This window comes from Oryctolagus cuniculus, chromosome 12 (assembly GCF_964237555.1).
Source record: "Oryctolagus cuniculus chromosome 12, mOryCun1.1, whole genome shotgun sequence".
In the NCBI taxonomy this organism is placed as follows: domain Eukaryota; kingdom Metazoa; phylum Chordata; class Mammalia; order Lagomorpha; family Leporidae; genus Oryctolagus; species Oryctolagus cuniculus.
This window is the reverse complement of record NC_091443.1, coordinates 23,895,882-23,921,069: the sequence shown is the minus strand read 5'-3', so window position 1 is coordinate 23,921,069 and position 25,188 is coordinate 23,895,882. Positions and strand designations below refer to the sequence as shown.

At 41.0% G+C, this 25,188-nt stretch overlaps 1 protein-coding gene across 6 annotated transcripts in view; it reads right to left on the bottom strand.

Moving 5' to 3' along the window:
• Window positions 1–9,303: 9,303 nt before the first annotated feature.
• TXNDC16 (thioredoxin domain containing 16) overlaps window positions 9,304–25,188 on the bottom strand; it is a 109,903-nt gene continuing 94,018 nt past the window's right edge. For 5 of the 6 annotated variants that reach the window (XM_070053661.1, XM_008269654.4, XM_008269655.4 and 2 more), the window contains 3 exons: window positions 23,305–23,465; window positions 21,257–21,447; window positions 9,304–19,431 (listed from right to left, as the gene is read on the bottom strand). In XM_070053661.1, the coding sequence (XP_069909762.1) occupies window positions 19,166–19,431; window positions 21,257–21,447; window positions 23,305–23,465 (618 nt within the window). In that variant the 3' untranslated portion in view covers window positions 9,304–19,165. The remainder of the gene's footprint in view (window positions 19,432–21,256; window positions 21,448–23,304; window positions 23,466–25,188) is intronic. The other variant, XM_070053663.1, reaches the window with a different exon arrangement.

Sequence of the window (25,188 nt, the reverse complement as noted above, 5' to 3'; positions counted from 1 at the left end):
GCTGCATTGCCCTGGAGAGAGAGCCCAGCCCACAGTGCCCCTTCCCCAGGCACAAAGCCATCTTGAGGCCCCAACCTACCCAAGTGGCCTGGCCTACCCGCTTACAGGACAACAAGCACTTGGGCAGTCCACCCAGAGCCGCTTGGCCTTTAGAGGCCCTAGACAATAGACTAATGGCCCCATCTTCCTGCTGCCCAGGAAGCAGAGAGGTGGACCTGTCACGCACCCTCAGCCCTGGCAAGCCAGGAAAGTCTCTCTAATAAATGGCACTGGGTACACAGAGCAAAGAAACTAGGCCCATGTCTTTCACCACGTACAAAAATCAATGCAAAATCAAACACGTAGCTGTAAGATCTGAAACTACAAGATCACTGGAAGAAAACAGGGGAAATACTTCAAGATACTGGTTTGGACAAAGACTTTTTTTGATATAACCCCAAAATTACAGCCAACAAAAGCAAAAATAGACCAAGGGGATTCTATCAAATTGAAAACTTCTATACAGCAAAGAAACCAATCAACAGAGTGAAGACATAACCTGCAAGAATGAGAGAAAATGTTTGCAAACTGTTTGAGAACAGATTAATTTCCTGGATATATAGAGGGGCCCCAAACAAATCAAGTACATAAATAAATAAATAATCTGATTTAAAAATGGATGAATGACCTGAATTGATATTTCTTAAAAGAAGATATACAAAGCCCAAAGAGACAGAGAGAGGGAAGAAGGGAGGGAGGGAGAGGGAAAGAGGGAAAGAGGGAAAGAGAGAGAGAGAGAGAGAGAGTGAGTCTTCCTTCCATTGGTTCATTCCCCAGATAGCCACAATAGCCAGAGCTGTGCCAATCCAAAGCCAGCAGCCAGGAGTTTCTTCTGGGTCTCCCATGTGGGTGCAGGGGCCCAAGGACTTGGGCTATTTTCTACTGCTTTCCCAGACCATAGCAGAGAGCTGGATTGGAAGTGGAGTAGCCAGGACTTGAACCAGTGCCCAGAGGGGATGCTGGCACTGCAGATGGCGGCTTTACCTGCCACACCACAGCAATGGCCCTGGCTGTTCCACTTCTAATCCAGATCCCTTCTAACCTGCCTGGGAAAACAGCAGAAGATGGCCCAAGTTCTTGGGCCCCTGCCATCAAGGTGGGAGACCCATATGGAGGTCCTGGCTCCTCAGTTCAGCCTGTCGCTCTAGCCCTGGCTTTTGTGGCCATTTGAAGAGTAAACCAGCAGATAAAAATTCTCTCTCTCTCTTTCTCTCTCTCTCTCTTCCTCCCTCCCTCTCCCTTTCCCCATCCCTACTCTTCTATCACTGTCTCTTTCAAATTAATATTTTTTTAAAAAATTTTAAAAACCACAAACATTCAATAAGGAGAATATGTTCAATATCACCAGTCACCAGGGAAATACAAATCTAGGCCACAATGAGGTATCTCATTCCAGTTAGAAAAATGACTATTACCAAAAAGATGAAAAATAACAAATGCTGATGAAGGTGCACAGAAGGGCAACTCTTCATTTACTGATGGTGGGAATGAAAATTAGTACAGCCATTATGGAAAACAGCATGGAGATTTCTCAAAAACATTGAACTAGCATCTGATCCATCCGTTCTGATAATGACTGTATATCCAAAGGCCATGAAATCACTATATCTAAGAGAGAGCTGCACTCACATGTTTATTTTAGCACTACTAATAATAGCCAAGATATTAAATCGACCTAGGTGTCCACTGATGGATGAATGGATGAAGAAGACATGGTGTACAATCACAATGGAATATTGTTCAGCCATAGAAAACAATGAATGTTGGTCGTTTGCAGCAAGGTGAATGGCACTGGAGGACATTATGTTAAGGGAAATACGTCAGGAAAAGAAAAATGCTGCATGTTCTCACTTACAATGTGGAAGCTAAAAAGCTGATTTTAAAAGAAGTAGAGAATAAAATATTGGTTACCAGAGCCTGGGGCTTGTGTGAAAGTGGAGGGACAGTTAATGGGTAAAAGGGTTAAAGTGGATAGCAGAAAAAAACTAATATACTATAGCACTGCAGGATAACAATGATTGAGGACAATTAACTGAGTATCTCAAAATGGCTAGTGGAGAGGATTTTCAACATCACCAACACACACACAAAAAATGGTATCTGAGGTGATAGATACACCAGTTACCTGATGTTATCATTACATATTGAATGCATGTATTAAAACATCACACTGTACCCCATAATACATACAATTACCATGTGTCAATTTAAACAAAGTAAAAAAGAAAACTACAAAAAAGAAAAAATTCTTTCCAGGGACTAGGGGAAGTGAACAGGGATGTATCAGCACTGAGACTGAAGAAGTTCCAGGTACTCCCTGTGCCTTCATGTCTTGCTGAAACTAAAGTCAGATTTACGGAGGATATGAGAGGTGCAAGAAGCCTGTCTTGAATCCTCGACCTTGGAAAGTCCAATAGAAAAGAAACGGAAAGAGATGTATGTTTTGAGAAAACCTGGACATCTATGGCCTAGACTGGGACATATTTGTTACAATGTAGCAAAAAAGGAATATTATTGCAAAAACAAAAGCTATTGGATAGCTAATGATGTAATATATCAAAATCAACTTTAAAAGTCCTTTGTAGTATTAAAATATGTTTCATAAAGAATACTGTGACATTTAATACAAATTCTGAAAGCTATGAAGACTTGACAAAACAATAAAAGATTTGGCAGCAGTATACTGATAATAGCCATCACCTAACCACAAAGTCTCCACTACAGGTCTAAGCGGCAGCACAACGAAATTATCTAAAATGTGTCCTACTCTAAATCTATGAAAAAAAAAAAAAAAAAAAAAAAACAAAACACTGTGCCTAAGGCTGAAATTTTTCACGGGCTCCTGAAAAATAAGTATTTGGGAAGTCTCAGTTTCTAATGTCCTAGAGGAAATCTCATAACCTCAACTCAGTGGTTTGGTGAAGAAAACAGAGTAAACCATTGCTATTGTCCACCAATATCACAAAAGAGATTTTAAGTTGTTCTACCTAGGATACTTGCACAGACTCCTGTTATTGTCCTCTCTTTAGTCTGTCATTTACCATAGTCATGGTTTCTCCCAAGTATTTCGCAGAACAACTTAGGCAAATCAAGTCCTTTCACTTCTTTAACCTATAGTTTCATCATTTGTACACAAAAATGCAATTGCCTACCACACAGAAACTCCTTCCTGGAAGATCTTGCATATAACTCGCCTTCTAAAACATGCAGTGTCTCCTCCTTGTTTATCTGGGATTTCACTACAGGTTGAAGGAGATTGTTCTTTCAATGATTTGTCATCTACTTTATGGTGTCTCCTGAATTTTTTCCGCCTTGGCTCCTTAAGAGATAAAAAATTAAAACCTGCCATCTCCTCCATTCTCCAGTTCCTAATTTACATGCATAGAAATAAAAAAATTGCACTCAACTTCCCAAATGTCCACACAAACATCATGACTCTTCCTCCTTACCCCATAACATGCTGTCAATCTGAAAATGTGTGATCATTGATTCTCTCTCCATCTTCACTTTTACAAATTATTTCTAAGGAAAATTGCTCTAAGATTTATCTTTTTGTCATCAATTCATATCCATCCACATCCATTCCCCTTCCCCCAACCCCACACCTCATTCACTCCTCCTCCCTAACCGTGATCTATGGGAAATCCACTTGACTTGCAGTCAGCTTCTTTGGTTTCAGTTCTGGTTGTATTTCTTAAAAGCTCAGAAAATTCTCTTAACCAGGGGTTCCCACCTGGATTCACTATCAACATCATCTGGGCAGCTTTTTACCTGTTAAAGCAGAATCTCATGGTATACGAAATCCATTTGCATCAAAACGGATAGAACTAGAGATCATTATGCTAAGTGAAATAAGCTAGGCCTAGAAAGACAGATACCATGTTTTCTCTTATTTGTGGAAGTTACTAATTACAGAGAGCATAAAAACTGCATGGATGTCATATCATTTGGTTTATAGTTATAAAGATTGCTTCACTGATCATACCATGTACATAACAATATACCTTCTTTCCCCCACAATATGATCATTGTCATGAAGCTCTCACTTTGTGATATGTTTTTTTAAAGATTCATTTATGTATCTAAGAGTCATAGTAACAGAAAGAGTGAGACACACAGAGATAGAGAGGAGAGAGAGGGAGGGAGGGAGAGAGACAATCTTTCATCTGCTGATTCATTCCCCAAATGGTTGCAATGACCATGGCTGGACCAGGCCAAAGCCAGAAGCCAGGAACTTCATCCATGTCTCCCATGTGAGTTGCAAGGGCCTAAGCACCTGGGTCACCTCCGCTGCTTTCCCAGCCACATTAGCAGTGAGCTGGATCAGAAGTGGAGCAACTGGGACTTGAACCAGCACCCAGGTGGGAGGCCAGTATCACAGGTGGCAGCTTTACCCAGTGTGCCTACTTTCAAGAAAAAATACTACAGATGTGCATGTATATAAATGCTTACATTTGAAGTGAATGTGGCAAAACATTTAAAAATTGTTAAATTTTTTAAAAAAAGTATTTTAAAAAAAGCAGAATGTCGGAGGTTGGGTGGAGAGTAAAACAGACAAATCTATTCAAAGAAAACCTCTCCTAGAAGATGCAAATGAAGTTTGGGACCCATAGCATAACCACTTGGTTACTGTCTTGTTTATAAAATGCCAAATCTATTTTATAGGAATATGGTGAAAATTAAGGCAATGGACAGGAAAGGGCTTTATAAATGGGAAAATTGAATGTAATACATAGTAGCATGAATCAATATTTTTATGAAGTTTAGAGTAAAGCAAGCTGTCAATAGTTTGTAGCAACTGCCACACAGGCGATTACAAACAAATATCAACACTGACGATCTTCTGAAATGCTCATGGTACATAATCTCAGAGTGCATCAGATTTTAAAAGCAACAGCCAATGGAAAACAAAACACATCTAAGAATAACTTTCACCTTTTCTGATTTCATGAATTACATTAAGACTTTACACTAGGAATTTGCTTCTGAAAGTCCTAGACCTCTAGGAAAGTAGAGTAACATTGGAACACTCAAGCCAAACTAAAGAGAGAAACTAAATGTGCAAATATGCCCTTCTCGAACCTCACTTGCTTCCTGGAACTATAATTGAGATGCTAACGGAGCTTTATTAACTCCGCTCCCATTTTGTGCAATTTATATTGCAGGGAAATAAACGGTATGCTAATAGCCTGGAAAAATTACTGCAGGAAATGACTTCAGCCCTACAGATTATCTGATTCATTATAATTTACAGGAGCAAACATTCACCCATGACTTTCTGGTCCCCAGAGAGGTTAATCTACTTAAACTAATGTAAGCAGAGGGGCTGACAGAAAGGGGCTATCACTCTTCAAGTGACTGTAATCCTCATTTGGGGGATACTTCTTTTAAATCCAAGCATGTGGTCTTTAATAACAGCTCACAATTTGCTAAAATAAATTTTCCCTATTCTGTTGTCCATGTCCACCGTCATATTTTTTTAGCCTCTCCCCTGGAAACTCTCATGGCCCCCAGTGACTTACTGCCTGGCTTCTGAGGTTCCCTGCCTTCCTAGGCAGCCCTGCGCCCTATCATTCCCAGCACAATATGCAAAAGTGACTTTCACATCTCTCACCACACTAAATGCCAAGGTCCTCCAGGTAATAAACTACACCTTATACGGCTATGTCCCTGGCCCTAAGCTCAGGCACTGGCACTCAGTAGACACCAGAGATGTTTATCGGCTGAAGCAATTAATATAAATGAATGAATGATCTAACGATGTGTTGCATGAAGTCTCAGAGACCCAGTTATGCAACTTCTAAGTACTCCGATAACTGCATGTTTTCTAATATCCTGTGTGGCCTGCTTTTTTTTTTTTTTTTTTTGAGAGTCATTCTTTGAAGAGTCATTCGAATCATTTTTATATGTTAAGCAAATGTAAATCAAGATCCACTGTGTATGGAAAAGGATATGTTTCTATTTTGATGAAGAGCAATTCTCTTGGTATCCAAAATTCTAAGAATTGACTTACAAAAGGGTCACTGGGCTTTAAGAGATCTCCCTGTAAGCCAGAACGTCCTTAGACAGTCCTGCCAGGCAGGGTCCCCAGGATAAACACTCAGGATAGAAGGGTACCGTAATTCTTGGATGGACCCAGCACTGAGCTGATGGAGAGGCGCAACAGCAGTTGTATGTCATGAGACAGCAGATGCTGTACCTGCTGCAACCCAGCTTCAGGGCACACCTGCACACGAGGAAAGTGGCTATATGAGAACCAGCATCGCTGATCAGTAAGAGCTGTGACACTGGGGGTTCAGGCCTCCTCTTGGGGTGAAGCTTCTCAACGGAGTGTTGAAGATCATCCATGTTGCTGAGTCTTCCTACGACCACCAAGAGCAAAGCAGACTAATCACAGCCGCTTGCTCTCCTGTGCCACCAGCTGGGGATTGGTCACACCATTCTCCACTGTTGTTTCCCAGCGTAGAGGTCAGCAAACAACCATAAGATTTGCTTTCCAGCTCTTTTGCAGGCAGAACTGGCCTAACTCTGATCCAAGCCTGACACACAAGCAAAGTCTCCGAGAGCTTTCGGATTTGTTCTCCTAATAAAATACAGACAGACATATGTGGTGTCATCCCCCCTCCTTCTTCTTGCCTGAACACATACTGGATGCTTGAATTTCAGCAAGCATTTGGCAGTTAAGAGGAAACAAACCATTATGAAAGTCAAGCAAAAAACTCGAACTTTAAGACGACACCTAGCAGCTGCTTACCCGGCACGTTCCTAACACTCAACATTATATGGTGAGCACTATTTTCCCCAACAAAGGAATTCAGATGTATGGTTCCAAGTCATAATACGTAATCACACAGCTAATGATTCGAAGGGTCATGATGCAAATTCTTGAGTCCAAATTCAAAGCCTATCCTCTAACCAGTGTGCGATACTGGTTACAACTCTCCAGTGTTTCTGGAAATGCAATTTTCCCATTTCTGGTTACCACACAGAATTTCTTTGAATGACACTTTTGTTTGACTATTTTTTAAGGAAACTAGCTTTCAATAACCATTATTCCTCCAGAATATAGATATCTTTAGGAACAAGAAAGATTCTACCTTCTCAGAATGTCCAAATAGGGATTAACTTGACGTTCGCACTTGTCAAGACCTTCTAAGGATGATGTGACCTTGCCATCTTCTCCTGGTAACTCTGAGGCACTGGTTTAAATCCATGAGTCTCTTTCAATAAAATAAACCAGACATTCAGGAGGAGTTCCATGGCACACAGAACTGGGTAGCTGGTGTGTTGTGTCTCTAACAAGGAAGTAAAAGTTTAAATGTGAGGAAAATTAATTCTTCAAATGTAGCCTTCATAACTATGTCAGATATCCACATGTGAAAAGCAAACTGACTGCATTTAATGCCTTAGGAAATGAGTGCTTTATCTAATTAAGAAAGCTGACGTGAGATTTTGCGTACTCTAAGTCAGAAGGGCTGTCTGGATTATTTCACAAGATTCCAGATCTGCATGTTTTTATTTTTTTTTAATAGCTCTTGAGGTTTCTATAAGGACTTGACCCTGGGTTATCCAAACTAAATCTTGGATAGTCTTCCATTAACATGTTTTAGTAAAAGGGGAAAAACTATTTTAAGAGAATGTGAAACTACAGCCTACAAGAAAAAAAATGTTAGAACATTATTTCACTCTAAGTGGAAGAGATGTATAAACTGATTATTCAATAACCCATTAATAGGATATTTTAGTACTATTTATTTATTTTCACTCCAGAAATGTTAGACAGGAAAGACTTTATGTGGTATCATTCTACTAAGGTGATAAGGAAGAGACTCAGGTTTAATTCCAAGTTTACCATTAAAAAGCTATAGAATATCCAGATTTTTACCTTGGGCTCAGCTTGCATATACTTATTCTTTAACTCTACATCTCCTGGAATTGTTTTGTTAATAACTGCATTGTGGTCAGAAAACACACTGCATATTATTTAATTCTTTTTTTTATTTTTATTTTTATTTTTATTTATTTATTTTTTTTGACAGGCAGAGTGGACAGTGAGAGAGACAGAGAGAAAGGTCTTCCTTTGCCGTTGGTTCACCCTCCAATGGCCGCCGCGGCCGGCGCGCTGCGGCCGGCGCACCGCGCTGATCCGATGGCAGGAGCCAGGAGCCAGGTGCTTTTCCTGGTCTCCCATGGGGTGCAGGGCCCAAGCACCTGGGCCATCCTCCACTGCACTCCCTGGCCACAGCAGAGGGCTGGCCTGGAAGAGGGGCAACCGGGACAGAATCCGGCGCCCCGACCGGGACTAGAACCCGGTGTGCCGGCGCCGCTAGGCGGAGGATTAGCCTAGTGAGCCGCGGCGCCGGCCTTATTATTTAATTCTTTACAATTACTGGGACTTGCATTATAGCCCAGTAAATATCAATTTTTGTAAATGTCTGTGTGTACTTGAAATGAATGTATATTGTGTGGTCACTGGTTGACATTAGGCCAAGTTTATTAACAATATTGCTTAAATCTCTAAAAGCTTTCCTTATTTCTCTAGTTCTATTAATTTAGGTATGTAAATATTTAATATGATCATGAGTTAGTCTAATTCTATTAATTCTTGCATCACATGAGATGACTGACAACTGCTATAGCATATAGGTGCATTGAACATTATCATTAACAATGTTTTTTGACTTAATGTCTATCTTGTATGAGATTAAAGCTATCTTACCGGCTAGTTTTCTCTTAGAACTTTTTTCTATGCTTTTAATCTTCACGTAAGTTTAAGATAAATCTCTTGTGAACTTCATACAATTTATTGCTTGGATACTGACAATGTTTTAATTGGAAGATTTGGTCCATTTGCATGTACCTCAAATGTTCACGGGGAAACAGAATGAGAAGATAAATGTACTTTGGGGAAAAATTTTTTTTTCTTTTGTTTTTAATTTCTTTTTTTTTAACTTTTATTTAATGAATATAAATTTCCAAAGTACGGCTTATGGATTACAATGGCTTCCCCCCATAACGTCCCTCCCACCCGCATCCCTCCCCTTTCCCACTCCCTCTCCCCTTCTATTCACATGAGGATTCATTTTCGATTCTCTTTACATACAAAAGATCAGTTTAGCATACATTAAGTAAAGATTTCAACAGTTTGCTCCCATACAAACATAAAGTGAAAAATAATGGATGATTTTTTAAATGATGATGAAATCAGATCAGACCTATTGTCATGTTTAATCCCAGTGAGAGTCAAGTTGGGAATTGATAATTTCTTCTTCTTCTTTTTTTTTTTTTTACAGAAGATCAGTTTAGTATACATTAAGTAAAGATTTCAACAGTTTGCACCCCCATAGAAACACAAAGTGAAATATATTGTTTGAGTACTCGTTATAGCATTAAGTCTCAATGTACAGCACATTAAGGACAGAGATCCTACATGAGGAGTAAGTGCACAGTGACTCCTGTTGTTGGCTTTACAAATTGACACTCCTGTTTATGGCATCAGTAATCTCCCTATGCACCAGTCATGAGTTTCCAAGGCTATGGAAGCCCCTTGAGTTCTCCAACTCTTATCTTGTTTAGACAAGGTCATAGTCAAAGTGGAGGTTCTTTCCTCCCTTCAGAGAAAGGTACCTCCTTCTTTGAAGACCTGTTCTTTCCACTGGGATCTCACTCACAGAGATCTTTCATTTAGGTTTTGGTGTGTGGTTTTTTTTTTTTTTTTTTTTTTTTTTTTTTTTTTTTTTGCCAGAGTGTCTTGGCTTTCCATGCCTGAAATACTCTCGTGGGCTTTTCAGCCAGATTGGAATGCCTTTAGGGCTGATTCTGAGGCCAGAGTGCTGTTTAGGACATCTGCCATTCTATGAGTCTGCTGAGTATCTCGCTTCCCATGTTGGATCACTCTCCCCTTTATTTATTCTATCGGTTAGTATTAGCAGGTACTAGACTTGTTTATGTGCTTCCTTTGACTCTTAGTCCTTTCATTATGATCAATTGTGAACAGAAATTGATCACTGGGACTAGTGAGATGGCATTGGTACATGCCACCTTGATGGGATTAAATTGGAGTCCCCTGGTATGTTTCTAACTCTACCATTTGGGGCAAGTCAGCTTGAGCATGTCCCAAATTGTACATCTCTTCCCTCTCTTATTCCTACTCTTATGTTTAACAGGGATCACATTTCAGTTAATTTTCAACACTTTAGGGTAACTGTGTATTAATTACAGAATTAAACCAGTCATATTAAGTAGAACAGACAAAAAAAAAACTACTAAGAGGGATAATGTATTAAGTTGTTCATTAACAGTCAGGGCTATGCTGATCAAGTCACCGTTCTCATTTTAAGTCCATGCATAGGAGGGGTCATCAAAAAGTTCATGGAAACGCATACTATGAAAAAGCTATGCTTGCATTTCAATTTTTTGTACCAAATAAATTTGTCTTCTCATTCCATTTCTCCATGAACCTCTGGAAACATCCTTGTACTGACATTTCCTATTACAGTGCTGTCTTATTTTAGCCTAGTATTTACCTGTTCTATGTTTCACTTACTTCCCTTTGTTCCCTTCCTTTGGTTGATTCATTTTGTAGCTACAATTTTTCTCTTTCATAAAGTTTTCAAGTATTTTAGTGGATACCCTAGCAACAACAAAATGTATACTGACTAAAACTGGAATTTGATTGATAACTCTATCCCTTTTCCAGGGACTTAAATATATTAACTGTATTCACTCCTTTTCTTACTTAGAGACTGTTATGGTGCATGTTAACTTCCCCATTTGCTTTTTGAAACTCCACATTCTGTACGGTGCTCCTCATGCACATTCTGACTTACTCACATATTTACCACTTTGTCCCTCCTTCCGTTTTGCTTTTCTCCCTCCCCATCTGGGAGCCCTTTCCTTCCACACAAAGTATATATCCTGAATTTCCTTATTCTGTGGATGGCATCTCTTTTTGCTATTCTGAAATGATGTCTTTACTCTTTCCCTTGAAAAATTTTTCACTGAAGATAAAATTCTAAGCTACAAATTGTTTTTGTCTTTCAGCCTATTAAAGGCAACATTCCACTGTCTTGTGCTTCAGCTATTGTCTGATTGCTACTAATCTGAATATTTCTCTCTTTGGTCTCTAACACCTTTTAAGAAGTTGCTTTCATTATTTTGTGGTTTCACTCTGTTTCTAGTGTAGATCTGTTTATACTTAATTGGATTAGTAATAAAAGTTTCCTGATTTTATGAGTCGGTGTGTTTCATCATTCTGGAAAATTCTCAGTGACTATCCTTTTATTCGGCTTCTTCACTCCCATTCTCTCTTCTTTATCCTTCCAGAACTTCCATTAGACATCTGTTCATCTTTATCAGTCCATTTCCTAGGCCTTGTAATCAGCTTTTTAAAATATTTCACTTTTTGGTATCTCTGTGAGACAGTATGAAAAATTTTTACAATCTGTCTTCCAGTTATCACTTTTTGGCAGTGCCTAATTTTTCATTTTAGCTTTTTGTTTATTTTTCAACTCAGCTCTGTGGCCTCTAAATTGCCTGTTTTCTAAAGATATGTTCAGGCTTGCCTTTTATTTCTCGAACTACATTAACTTTTATAATGTCTAGTAATTTTAATATCTGTTGTCTTCACTGAATCTGATTTTTGCTAGCTCCCATTCACAGTATGCTTGATCTTTCCTGTGTGCTTGCTTAGCTTGGACTGCACGTGGATCATGGTCCTTGAAAAAGTTACCTTAGGGAATACTTTGAGGCCTAAGACAAAGATGGCTTTCCCCAGAGAGGAGATGTCTTTGCTCCCACCAAGTTTCTTATTCTAAGACGTCTTTGGGATCATTTTAAACTAGATTCATAAGTTTCATAAGTGGAAGGCTGTTTTTTTTTTTCCAGGCCTCATAGGTTATGTCAACTTGGTTGCAAATCTCAAGGGCTGGATATAGTTCCAAGTTCTCAGAAGTGATTTCACTTTTTTTCCTTCTGCTTACTCAGCAACAAAATATCTTCCCTTGTAGTAGCTGAGTCGTAGAGATGGTGAAGATATTCTTCCTTTTCTTCTTGTCTTTTAAGTTCACGTTTTCCTATGGAGTCCCAACTTTCCATCTTGGGTAGATATGCACTTTGACTTTGGGCTCCATGGCAACGCTGAAGTCTGGGGCCAGGGATGTGCACTGGGAACACAAGAACACATCCTCCTCGCACCTTCTGGGCTAGGCTGGATGGGTTCTGGCCACGGAGTAGACATAAATAGAATTCTCACAGCAGGTGCTTCCCAGGCTGCATAAGCAGTTCTCTGGCTCCCAGAGGGATATAGAACTTTTTTTTTTATGATTTATGTATTTATTTGAAAGGCAGAGTTAGGAGAAGAGAGAGAGAGAGAGAGAAAGAGGTGTCTTCCATCTGCTGGTTCACTCCCCAGAGAGCCACAACAACCAGAGCTGCGCCCATCCAAAGCCAGGAGCCAGGAGCTTCCTCTGTGTCGCTCCCCGTCTTCGTGGAGGAGCGACACAGGACCCTGCGCTGTTCTTTCGTCTGCTCGGCCGTCCCCGGGTTTGCTGCTGGTTCTTCCCGGGTTGGCTACTGTCCCTTCCACCTCCGTGGAAGGGCGGTTCCCCCTGCCACTTTCCCCACTTCCGCAGGGGAGTGGCACACCGCCGGCCGGCTCTCTCGGGGGCTGCACAGGTGTTCCTTCAGATAGATGTTCCTGGTGCATGTTGTCTCTCTCCTCCTTTATAGTCCTCTTCCACCAATCCCAACTCGGCTGCCCACACGCCGAGTACGCTGCTCTCCTCCAATCAGGAGCAGGATCAGCTCCTGGAGGTCATCACTCAAGTTGGCAAGAGGCAGCTGCGTAGAAGCTGTTTCCTCCTCTCCCAGCGCCATATTGTGGGAGAGCAGATGCATAGAATAAGTCTTAATTCCAGTAATTCAGTCCAGTCCGGGTTGCTCCCCACACTCTGGGTCTCCCATGTGGGTGCAGGGGCCCAAGGAGTTGGGCCATCTTCTATTGCTTTTCCAGGCCATAGCAGAGAGCTGGATTAGAAGTGGCACAACCATGGGATTCCAAATCCCATTAAAGTGGCATGTACCAATACCATCTTACTAAAGTGACTCCCGTTTTAACAATTGACACTCTTATTAATGATGTCAGTAATCACCTGAGGCTCTTGTCATGAGCTGCCAAAGCTATGGAAGCCTCTTGAGTTCACCAACTCTGATCTTATTTAGACAAGGCCATAGTCAAAGTGGAAGTTCTTTCCTCCCTTCAGAGAAAGGAATCTCCTTCTTTGATGGCCCATTCTTTCTGCTGGGATCTCACTCAGAGATCTTTCATTTAGGTCTTTTTTTTTTTTTTTTTTTTCACAGTGTCTTGGCTTTCCATGCCTGAGAAATTCTCACTGCACTGATCCAAAGCCAGAAGCCAGGTACTTCTCCTGGTCTCCCATGCGGGTGCAGGGCCCAAGCACTTGGGCCATCCTCCACTGCACTCCCAGGCCACAGTAGAGAGCTGGACTGGAAGAGGAGCAACTGAGACAGAATCCAGTGCCCCGACCGGGACTAGAACCCAGGGTGCCAGCACCACAGGTGGAGGATTAGCCTATTGAGCTGCAGCGCTGGCCCTCAAGTAGTTTTTTCAACCTTAATTTGGACCAAATGGAACTTTAAATTTTCTGTCCACCCTCAGCACTGCCTCATCTTCCTTATTCCCCATTTCAGTGGATAGCAGCACATCCTTTCAGTTACTCATGTCAGAAATTTAGGAGTCGTCATGACTCCTGATTTCTCCATTCTCATCAAAACCTAATGTATGGGGGAGAGGGGTGCATGTTAAGTCCAGCAGTAAACACATCCATGCCTCACATGATAGTTGTCTGGATTTGATTCACTATCTCTGGCTCCTATTTCCTGTTAATGCACACTCTAGGAGGCAGTAATGATGGCTCATATAATTGGGATCATGCCACCCAAATGGGAGACTGAAATTGTGCTCCTGGCTCTGCCTCTAGCCAGCCCCAGCTGTAGTGGTGATCTGGAGAGTGAACCAGCAGACACAGGCTCCCAATCAATCAATCTCTCTTTCTCTGCACTTCTCAAATAAAAAACAAAACAAGAGTTGGGCATTTGCTGCAGCAGCAAAAACATCTCTTGGAAAGCCCATATCTACTATTAAAGTGTCTGGATTTCAGTACTGGCTCCACTTCTGACTCTAGCTCCTGCTAATGCAAACCCTGGGAGGTAGCAGATGTCTCAAGTATTTGGTGCCTGCCACACATGGGAGACCCAGATTGAGCTCCTGGGTTTTGGCTTCCACTGGCTCAGCCCTGGCTGTTGCAGGCATTTGGGGAGTGAAGCAGCAGATGGAAAATCTCCCTCTCCCTCTTCCTCTTTTAAATACATAAAAGTGACAATAAAAACAAAACACCTAGTTCCAATTTACCAGCAAGGTGTCAGGTTAAACCTCCAAAATACATCTGAAACCCATCCTCATGTCAACCAAAATATTATTTGAGAAGCAGTGAGAAAGAAGGTAACCCCCATCCATTGGGTCATTCCCTGAAAAGCTTGCAGTGGCTGGGGGTCAAAGCCAAGAGCTTAGAATTCAATTCCAGTCTTCACACAGGTAGGAGCAACTCAAACTTCCTGGGTCATCACTACTGTGTGAGGGTCCACCCTAGCTGGAAGCTCGAGTCAGGAACCACAGTTGGGCATCAAACTCAAGCACTCTGATGCAGGATAAAGGCAGGTTAACCAGCATCTTAGCCACTGGCCAAAAGCCTGCTCTCAGAATATTCTTAAATTTTACATCCTTGTTTATTTCTCCCTTACATTCAGGTGCACATAAAATAACCTTTAAATATCTTAGCATCCATCCATGGCTACAAAGTTCCGCATAATTCTGCCTCTTCCTAGCTCTTCAGCCTTATCTCTTTACTGTTCCCTTGCTCCATGCTGGCTCCATTTCATTCTTCAGATAAGCCAAAATCTTTCCTGAGTTTTCCAGATGTTATTCCCTCTTTCTAGAATGCTCATTCTCCTGATACAGGGTGGATGACTACCTCATCCTTCAGGTCTTAGTTTAAATATCACCTCATCAGAGAGGGCTCACTACTTCATTAAGTGGGTGTCCCCATCCCCTGCTTATCCATCATTGTACTATTACAGTTTGTAGAGATGAACTGAGTTCTGGAACAGGAGAGATCTTCCTGCACTTCTCTCACTGATGGTGGACCTCTGTTTAGTACTGGGGCCGATCTTAAGCTCATGAGATTTTCTTACATTTTCTAGGGCCAAAAGGTGTTTTGTTTTATGCCCTCTCCCTCCTCCAAAGCAGTGGCTCCTTGCCTGGGCCATTGGGGCAGAAAGGTTTGCCAGCTCCCATCCAGGGGTTGATGGCTTTTGCATCACACAAGAAGGGGACAGTGTGTCGTGCCTGTGACCCAGCATCACTCCATCAGTCACTGCTTGCCTGAGTCAGGAAGGGGTCTCTTCTCACCTGGCTCCTACTCTCAGCTTTCTCATTAGCAACCCCACGGAGGCTTGTGAAAGGAGCTCCCCATGGAGTGTGAACTACTATCACGGCAGGCACTCTCATCTATGCTAAACTAACATCCATTGCACATTAGGTCTTCAAACAATTCCTCAACATTTCACCAGTTTCTGCCAGGAGACAGCTCTTCATGAGTCTCACATGTTTGCAGGATTTGTGAGCAGCTCTGCTCATCTGGGTTCCGACGACCTTTCTGAGGATATCTACACAACTGCCTGAGAAGACAGAGACAGCGTCTCCCTCGAGAAGAAAGACAGGTTTTATTACCATCCACTGCAATAGAGCTATCTCCCTCCGGAGCCGCGAGTATACATGCAAGATACCCATGACAAGTTCTGAGTTCTCCAGGTGCACAGTTCCTGCCTTGCGAGGCAATGTCCGCAGGTGTCCCCTAGGCCTCTTCTCATACACGATGGGACTGGGGATCAGAGAACTGCACAAGAGCTGACTAATGAACACTAGTGGTGTACTAAGCCCTTTGTCTCTGATTCAGCGCATCTGTGGCAAGCCAACTTACTAACCTGGAAGGATAAAATGTCAGCTCCTCTAAGTACTTGAAAATTTCTTATTTGCATTAGTGTCAGCCTCCTATTATCTGTCACAAGTGAAATAGTGCAGGTGTCCTGTTACTCTTTGAAAGCGCTTGTCACTCTTTGGAATTCAGCTCCTTTGACTACTTTCTGAGTTTTGACTTGTTTTCTTGTTGTTGGGATGGAGGTAACATTCTCTTGCAGCTTTCTCCATCTTAGGCAGAGGCACAGCTGCCAAGGCATACATATTTGATTACTGTTAGTTACCAAAGACAGACACTTACTGATCCGAAACTTGTATTGTTCAGTTGACAAAGGTTTTTCATTTTTTTCAAAAGAAGCATAAGCATAAACTCTAGAAAGTTTTTAAAAACAGCACATGGAAAAATTTTATTACAAGGGCTGGAAGCAACAGGTGAAGGATGTTTCCCTTCTAGAACAAGTAAAGCAGGACAGGAAAAAGAATCATCACTCAAAGAGACGAGACATCATGCAAAATGTACACACACACCTGCCCCAGCTCCAGCAGAGGACTAGGAAAACTACAATCACTTAGATAGAGGGAGAATTTTAGGAGCTTTCAAAACCAGATGAGAAGATGTGGCAGAAAGACCCGAAAAGGACCCAAAAGAGAAGCCCAGCTGGTGGCTCTGAGGATTCCTGGGTTTTCCATTTCAGTGGCAGTGTTTTTCCTGCTCTACATTATTCCTCTTTTTGGTAAACAATTTAGATTTCTTTTGTCAGATGTCTCTCTTCTGCATTGTGAATGTCTTATTGGGCTGCCAATTAAAGTATCTAGTCTTCCCTCAACCAACTTTTCCAGGACCCCTAGCATCACAAAAAGTAAAATAAAACAAAACAAAAAACTCAGGTGGAACTGATTTATCACTGAGCTGTTACTTACAGCTATAAAGATCACAGAACAGCCTTGGTTCCTCCCTTTTCAAACCTTGGATAGTTTCTTCTAACTCTGTGAATTACCCGACATTTCCATTTTGCTGAGGTTAGCCAAAGTTGAATTTCCGTTGCTTGCAACCAAAGAAAACTCAGTAACTGATTCAGGGGAAGCAGTCCAATGGTGGGTATATTAGAGGTCATAGAAAGCTGTTAAAGGCAGTCTTAGATACTGTACTATACTTAAAATCATGTATCTTAAATAAAAGGACATATATCAATGGCTGTCAGAACTGTTGGCTATGGTACAATGACTAAAGACTCACTGTTTCTATGTGCTTGCTGTTAATTAGCAATTTTTAAGATTTATTTATTTAAAAGGCAGAGTTACAGTGGGGTGGGGGAGAGAGGGACAGGGAGAGAGAGGGAGAGAGGGAGGAAGAGGGAGAGGGAGAGGGAGAGGGAGAGGGAGGGGAAGGGGGAGGGGAAGGGGGAGGGGAGGGGGAGGGAGAGACTGAATATCTTCCATCTGCTGGTTCTCTCCCCAGAGAGACGAGACTGCCAGGGCTGGGCTAGGCAGAAGCCAGGAGCTTCTTCTCGGTCTCCCACGTGCGTACAGGGGCCCAAGCACCTGGGCCATTTTCTGCTGCTTTCCCAGGAGCACCAGCAGGGAGCTGGAGAGGAAGCGGAGCAGCTGGAACTTGAATCGGCTCCCATATAGAATGTTGGCGCCACAGGTGGCGGCTTTACCCATTTTGCCACAATGCCAGTCCCCTTAATTAGCATTTTCTAATGATTAGGCTGGTGATGTTTTATGACTACAAACTATATGAGGGCACTTCAAAAAGTTCATGGAAAATGGAATCTTAAAAAGTTTATTTTGGCAGAAAAAAAATTGGAATCCACACAGGTTTTCATAATGCATACTTCCCACAGACATCCTGAAATCCCTCATATTTAGAGTTCATTTTCCTATCACCCATGTTAGAAATAAAAATATGCAAGCATAAACTAAATTCAGTACCTGCTATAAGGAAAAACTGAGGAGGGGTTGTCTATGTTACATGCAGTTATTGAAATAAAGCTGTTCATGACTTTTACATTCCAGTTACAAAAGTCAACTGTACTAGGTAAACCATGCAAGGAAAACGTTTGCAGCACAAGATTCCCCCAAGAGATATCACACGGAGAAAGAGCGGGCTCAGCACCAGCCAGGACGTTCTCAATGACGCTTCCACAAACGCACAGAGCGACATGAGACAACGGCCGCAAACAGGTCAGTCAAGGCAGAAGGTGATTTGGAAGGAAAACTTAGGTTTCTGACTAATCTTGTACTCTCATTACGTAAATAAGGCCATACTGCCCAGAGACCAACTGATTTATTCAAAGCTTAGGAGGGTGGATTTCAGGCACGGCTCAGGTGAGGGCGCCTTCTTGACAAGAGGAGATGGCAGAAAGTTTAATTCCTGTCCAGTCTGAAATTCAGTAACTTAACTTACACAAAGAAGAGCAGGTTCCAGGATTCCCTTAAAATACACACATTGCTGTGTCCTCTATGGGGATCACGTCTTCGCCTTTTGAAAAATATCATAAGGACGAATTTGTAAGAAAAGGGAGGGAGGCAGAAGGAAGGGACTGCCATTATGTTCTTAGAATTGTATCTACAAATCACACGGACTTTGTTAAAAACTAATTAAAATTAAAATAATTTTTAAAAATATGTACAAATAAAAAGAAGCGAAACTTGTACCTGGATAATAATCAGTGTAAGACCAACTAATGTGTATCTCCAGCAAGATTTTTTTTTTTCCAAACGTGGTAAGTGAGCAGAACCGAAAAGTCTGGAAGCCCCACTGCCACAGGGTTGGCTGCTCAACCTTGGCATTACTGGTGATTCTTTGTTGTGTGAGGGGGAGGGGGGTGCCCACTGGGAGCACTCAGCAGCACCCCAGTCATGACAGTGAAAATGTCCCGATATTGTCCAACGTCCCTGCTGAGTACAACTGCTCTCTGGCTGGGAAACACTTGTTTTAACACGGCACTGGTTGAGGAACTCGCAATGATTTAGTAGTAGTATTTAACGGAGTAAGTGCTTCGGTCTATCAACTGTGACAAAGGCTGGGGGAAGCAGGGCCCTGCGAGACGAGCTTACTTGTGCGCATCATAACTCTTTGTCACGCCTCAGCGATTCCTCCGCGTATTTAAACCAGCTGCTTCTGTTCCAGCGCTTTATTCTCAACGTTTCGGTCGGTTCTCTCTCGACGGCCGATTTATCTTCGTGGTGTTCCTTAACACTCTCCGGCACGTCTGGGTCTTTCAGACACTCAGGAGCTTTCCTAGTGGGATGTTGCAATGTCGCAGCATCCATCATACTTAGGAAATCGTAAGCTGGGAGAGGGGGTTTCCAATCCTGAGCTGGCAAGACGGCTATCAGGAAAAAGACAATCAACAGTGAAAATCAACTCTAAAATCATACGTACACCACAAAAAGCTTTATTGTGAAAACTGTATTTGTAGGAATGAAAGCATTATTACTTTTGCCTACTTAAGCTAAGCTGGTTTCTTTTAGTCATTATCAATAAAAAACTTGACCTGTTTGTCATTTGTAGCCACTCCCATTTCTTGCTACAATTATTTTCTAAATTAAAGTATTAATAGGGAAAATAACAGCTGCAGAGTCTTGTGAATATAGTAAAAAAAAAAAAAACAATGAAATAAATGTTCTAAGAGGATGAATTTTTTATGGTATGTGGTTACATTTCAACACTCCCATTTAAATAGCATAAAAAATTCTGAGGAATAAATTAAGGAGGTAAGTGATCTGTACATTGAAAGACATAAATCACTGATGAAGGAAATTGGAAACAAATAAATGAAAACCTATCCAGGTTCATACACTAAAAAAAAATTGTTCAAATGTCTACTACCCAAGGCAATCTACGAATTCATTGCGATGCCTTTAATTTCAATGACATTTTTCACAGAAACAGAAAAAGTAATCTTAAAATTATTTCAAAGATACTGGTAATCTATACAAGAAACACAGACTCAATTAATTAATTGTCTTTTGACAGGCAGAATTAGAGAGACAGAGAGAGAGAAATGTCTTCTTTCCGTTGGTTCATCCCCCAAATGGCCGCCACCGTGGGCGCTGTGCCAATCCAAAGCCAGCAGCCCCGGGGATCGGGGTCTCCCATGCGGGTACAGGACACAAGCACTTGGGCCATCCTCCACTGCACTCCCGGGCCACAGCAGAGAGCTGGACTGGAAGAGGAGCAACCGGGACAGAACCAGCACCCGGACCGGGACTAGAACCCGGAGTGCCGGCGCTGCAGGCAGAGGATTAGCCTATTGAGCCAGGGTGCCAGCCCAACTAATCAAAATTTAAGAGAAGACGAATGCCTTCATAAGTGAGTCAAGTATCTCAGAATAAGACCTTATGCTTCTCCCAATCGAAAACTGTCCCACAGTCAACACCATCAGCATATTAATATTTAAAATATTTATAAACATTACAATTCAACTCATTCTATCATTTGTTAGAATGAGTTATAGGCCGCGCCGAGGCACACTAGGCTAACCCTCCGCCTGCGGTGCCGGCACACCGGGTTCTAGTCCCGGTCGGGGCGCTGCTTCTGTCCCGATTGCTCGTCTTCCAGTCCAGCTCTCTGCTGTGGCCAGGGAGTGCAGTGGAGGATGACCCAAGTGCTTGGGCCCTGCACCCGCATGGGAGACCAGGAGAAGCACCTGGCTCCTGGCTTCGGATCAGCACGGTGCGCCGGCCGCAGCGCGCCAGCCACAGTGGCCATTGGAGGGTGAACCAACGGCAAAGGAAGACCTTTCTCTTTGTCTCTCTCTCACTGTCCACTCTGCCTGTCAAGAAAAAAAAAAAAAAAGAATGAGTTATAATAATATTGTATTATATAATACTAAGTATATAATATATAAATCCTATATATTAATTACTTATAAAAATTATATATAGAATATGTTATATTCTATATAATTGATATTAACTATACAATTCATTAATTATAATATTACATATGATGTTAAACGTTTTTATAGATTTTTATGATACATATTTTGGTATATATTTTAAGACATATTATAATATATAATTATATATTATAAAGTATTATATTGTAATTAAATATATCATATATAATAATTATACAATATTATAATTAAATTTTGAAGTCTATGGGACAAAACACAGAACTGTGTGCATTAAAGCAAGCAGAACACTTACTGATAGGATTTTCTAATCCTGCTTCTAATTTCTTAAGCCACGATAAGAGGTTTTGTTCAGTGATTGCCTGGTCTGAAGGAAAAGCAAACACTCGACCACCCGAATGCAGATTCACCACAACAAGAAGAGGAAGAGGAGGCAGAGTGTCAAAATAAGCCTTCAAGATTCCTCTCCCAACAGGAGTATTTTTTCTACAAGAGGGAACAAGCAAACATGCTAACAATTCCTTTTGTAACAAAATAATGAAAACAACAGTTTGTAAAACACTGGTTTCATGCCTTTAAGTTTATTTTGTGAAAAGATGTCGTAAAATCCAAGAGATCTATGACTATGTTACTAGTAATCAGGTTTTTAAATCTTTTTTAACACAGGATACTCTCTTTTCTTAAGAGGAAAAAAAGGCGGCCAGTGACATTTTACTGAAAAGCAGACTTCAACCAAAGACTTCATACTGTCAAAAACTTCCTGCCCAAATTCAGCAAAGTATCTGACCACATGACAGTTCAAAAATTAAATGGTTACAGAACTATAAAACAACAAGGTACATGTTTTTATAAATACTTCTTTTCCAAATAAAAACTCTTTCTTAGGGAAAAAGAGAAGGGAAAACTAAAGAGAGGAGCAATAATTATGTTCCTATAAGAAGACCATATACTAGCAACATCTAGTTTTCCTAATATAACCCATTCCACATTTGTGTGAAATATTATTTTACTCTGAGATAGTCAATAATAATTACTTAGAAAAATTTTGCCTCAAGCAGTAGGATGTGCTTTTTTTTTTTTAAGATTTACTTATTAATTTGAAAGTCAGAGTTACACAGAGAAAGGAGGAGAGGCAGAGAGAGGGAGAAAGGTCTTCTATCCACTGGTTCACTCCCCAAATGGCCACAATGGCAGGAACTGTGGCAGTCTTAAGCCAGGAACCAGGAGCTTCCTCTAGGTCTCCCAAGTGGGTAAGGGGCCCAAGGTTTGGGCCATCTTCAACTGCTTTCCCAGGGCATACCAGAGAACTGGATTGGAGGTGGAGCAGCCAGGACTTGAACTGGCGCCCATATGGGATGCCTGCATTGCAGGCGGTGGCTTTACTTGCTATGCCACAGCACTGGTCCCAGGATGTGCTATTAATGAATACTCTTCACAGCAAAAATGTATATTACCCTATTTCTTGAAAATTTCTCAAATGACTTGAAAAATAACATGTCATTCACTTGTCTGATAAATCTGGACAAGGGGCAGCATGCAAACCGTGTTCACAGATGTAAAACACAACACTAAGTGTCCATCTGAACACATACCAGGAAACACTGCTGATTAATACTGCTTCCTGTTATATCTTAGGCTGGGTTTTAAAAACACAGAATAGAGAAAAAAAGAAATAAAGGAAAAAGCTAAATATCCCAATGATTACTTTTTTGTAGCTGTCAGATTTTCTCAATGGGTTTCAATTCATTTTATAGTCAGAAAAAAATGTTACTTTTGAAAATGTATTATAGGGGTTGGGGCCGTGGCTCACTAGGCTAATCCTCCGCCTATGGTGCCGGTACCCCGGGTTCTAGTCCCGGTTGGGGTGCTGGTTCTGTCCCAGCTGCTCCTCTTCCAGGGCAGCTCTCTGCTGTGGCCCGGGAGTGCAGTGGAGGATGGCCCAAGTGTTTGGGCCCTGCACCCGCATGGGAGACCAGGAGGAGGCACCTGGCTCCTGGCTTCGGAGCAGCGCAGCGCGCCAGCCTTAGCAGCCATTTGGGGGGTGAACCAACAGAAGGAAGACCTTTCTCTCTGTCTCTCTCTCTCTCACTGTCTAACTCTGCCTATAGAAAGACAGAAAGACAGAAAGAAAGAAAATGTATTATAGGATAAAATTTAATTTAAACAAGGTCATGTATGACCTTTTCTGAGGGAATAACTTATAAAACATCACGATGACATGTTTGGTCTCATAATATTAACTCCAAAGAGAGAGTTACAGAATTTAATTTTCCTAATGAAAATGTTCTGATAATTATCCTTTATTTACTCCCTTACAAACTAAAAAACCAAAAATATACTTACAGATTTAACCAGCAAGGAGTAAGTGAATCCAAGTGCTTCTGCTCTACCATTGTCAACACTGCTTTTTCATGCTGTGGATTTATGCTGCCATCGCTGAACAGCATGAGTAATGGTTTCTGAAGTCTTAAATAAGAGGGAAGATTTTCCACAGTGATTTCTGGCTGTTAAAGAGAAGGGTCGAAAAAAAACAAAAACCATGGTGGATAATGATACACAAAATAGAAAATAAAATTCAAATCACTCATGCAACTGTAGTTTGTAAGATATAATTCAAACACATTTTCATTTAAGTGGAGATGTTATGATACCAACTAACAACTATGAACCTCAGGAGTTTCTTATTCAATCCCATCTTAATAATGAGTTATTTTCAAAAAACCATTGCTAGTCAAATAAGGGAATAAATTAAAGAGGTTCTCAGTTTTACAAGGATGTAACATTTCTAATGATTTCTTATGCTAAAATATGGAACAATCTAGCCAATATGGATGACAATCTTTGAAAAAGTTCATGGAAAAATAGAATTAAAAACTAACTTTTGGTGCAAAAAAAATTTTTAAAACCTATGAAAAGGTTTGTCATAATGTATACTTTCCATGATCCTTTTTAAGTTTCCTTATACATGACAAGCAAACTTTTGCCAGATTTTGTAGAAAAGATATAAACTAAGTTTTAATCATATTGTCTTTTAACACATATCATTACTTAAAATAGAAATTAATAAAATTTTATTGGTTCTAATAGTATAGTATTTTTAGGATAACCAAAATGATCAAAGATGCACTACAACAAATCCAAAAACAATATCGTTTGAATTTAAAATAACTGAAAGAAGGAATTTAAAATGAAATTGGAATTCTAGTCCATTTATTCTTCTATTATGTACTAAAAGATAACTTTTTAAAGATAAATTTGTAGAAGAGAAGCTGTTTAGGCTGTTAGTAACAAGAATTGGAAATAGCAACAATGCTAATATATTCAGGATTAAAAACAGTAATGAGTAATAAGTAATAGTAATGAAGAAGTCTAACATTTTCCATTTTCAGTCCACATCTGTTATTTCTTCTGCAAATGTACCCTGGAGCCACATAAAGCATCCTCCAGCTTCCCATTTCATTAGATCACACCAGAGCTTGACATAAATCCCTGCCCTATAACCCATGCAGCTGACCACCTCGGATTACAGTTCTCTAGTTCATACTCAAAACACCAAACTCTGGCATGTCCCTTTCCCTATTTAGTTTTCAAAGTGGCATCCCTCTGTAAATTCTTTTTTTTCCCCCCAATTCTTTCTCTTTCACACTCAAAATCTTCTTGCTTCTTCCTCTTTCTTTCATGATTTAAATCTTAGATCCCTTTCCCTCAAGAGTCCCCTAATGTCATCTTCTTGTAGTACCATCCATCTTTTAATCTTCTATATGAGTTATAGCAAAAGAAGAAAAAATGAATTGAAGATGTGATTCTAGCAAATAAATGAAGCAAAGAGCAGGCAGGGAGCTAAAGGAGTATCTGGAGAGGCTTGTACTGCAAAAGCCAAAGAGAAAATTTTAAAGACAACAGCTTTGACTGCCACTGAGAGGCTAGGAACAGAGGGAAAGAAGGCACATCCAGATGTGGTACTTGGAGGATGACTCCTGGCTTTAAAACATTTGCGGAGGGGGGGCAGCGCCGTGGCTCACTTGGTTAATCCTCCGCCTGTGGCACTGGCATCCCACATGGGCACCGGGTTCTAGTCCTGATAAGGGAGATGTTTGTGAGGATAATGTGAATCCCTAGTGTAAAACACCTGGAATTGGCTAGTGCCGTGGCTCACTTGGCTAATCCTCCACCTGCAGTGCCAACACCCCTGGTTCTAGTCCTGGTTGGGGCGTTGGGTACTAGTCC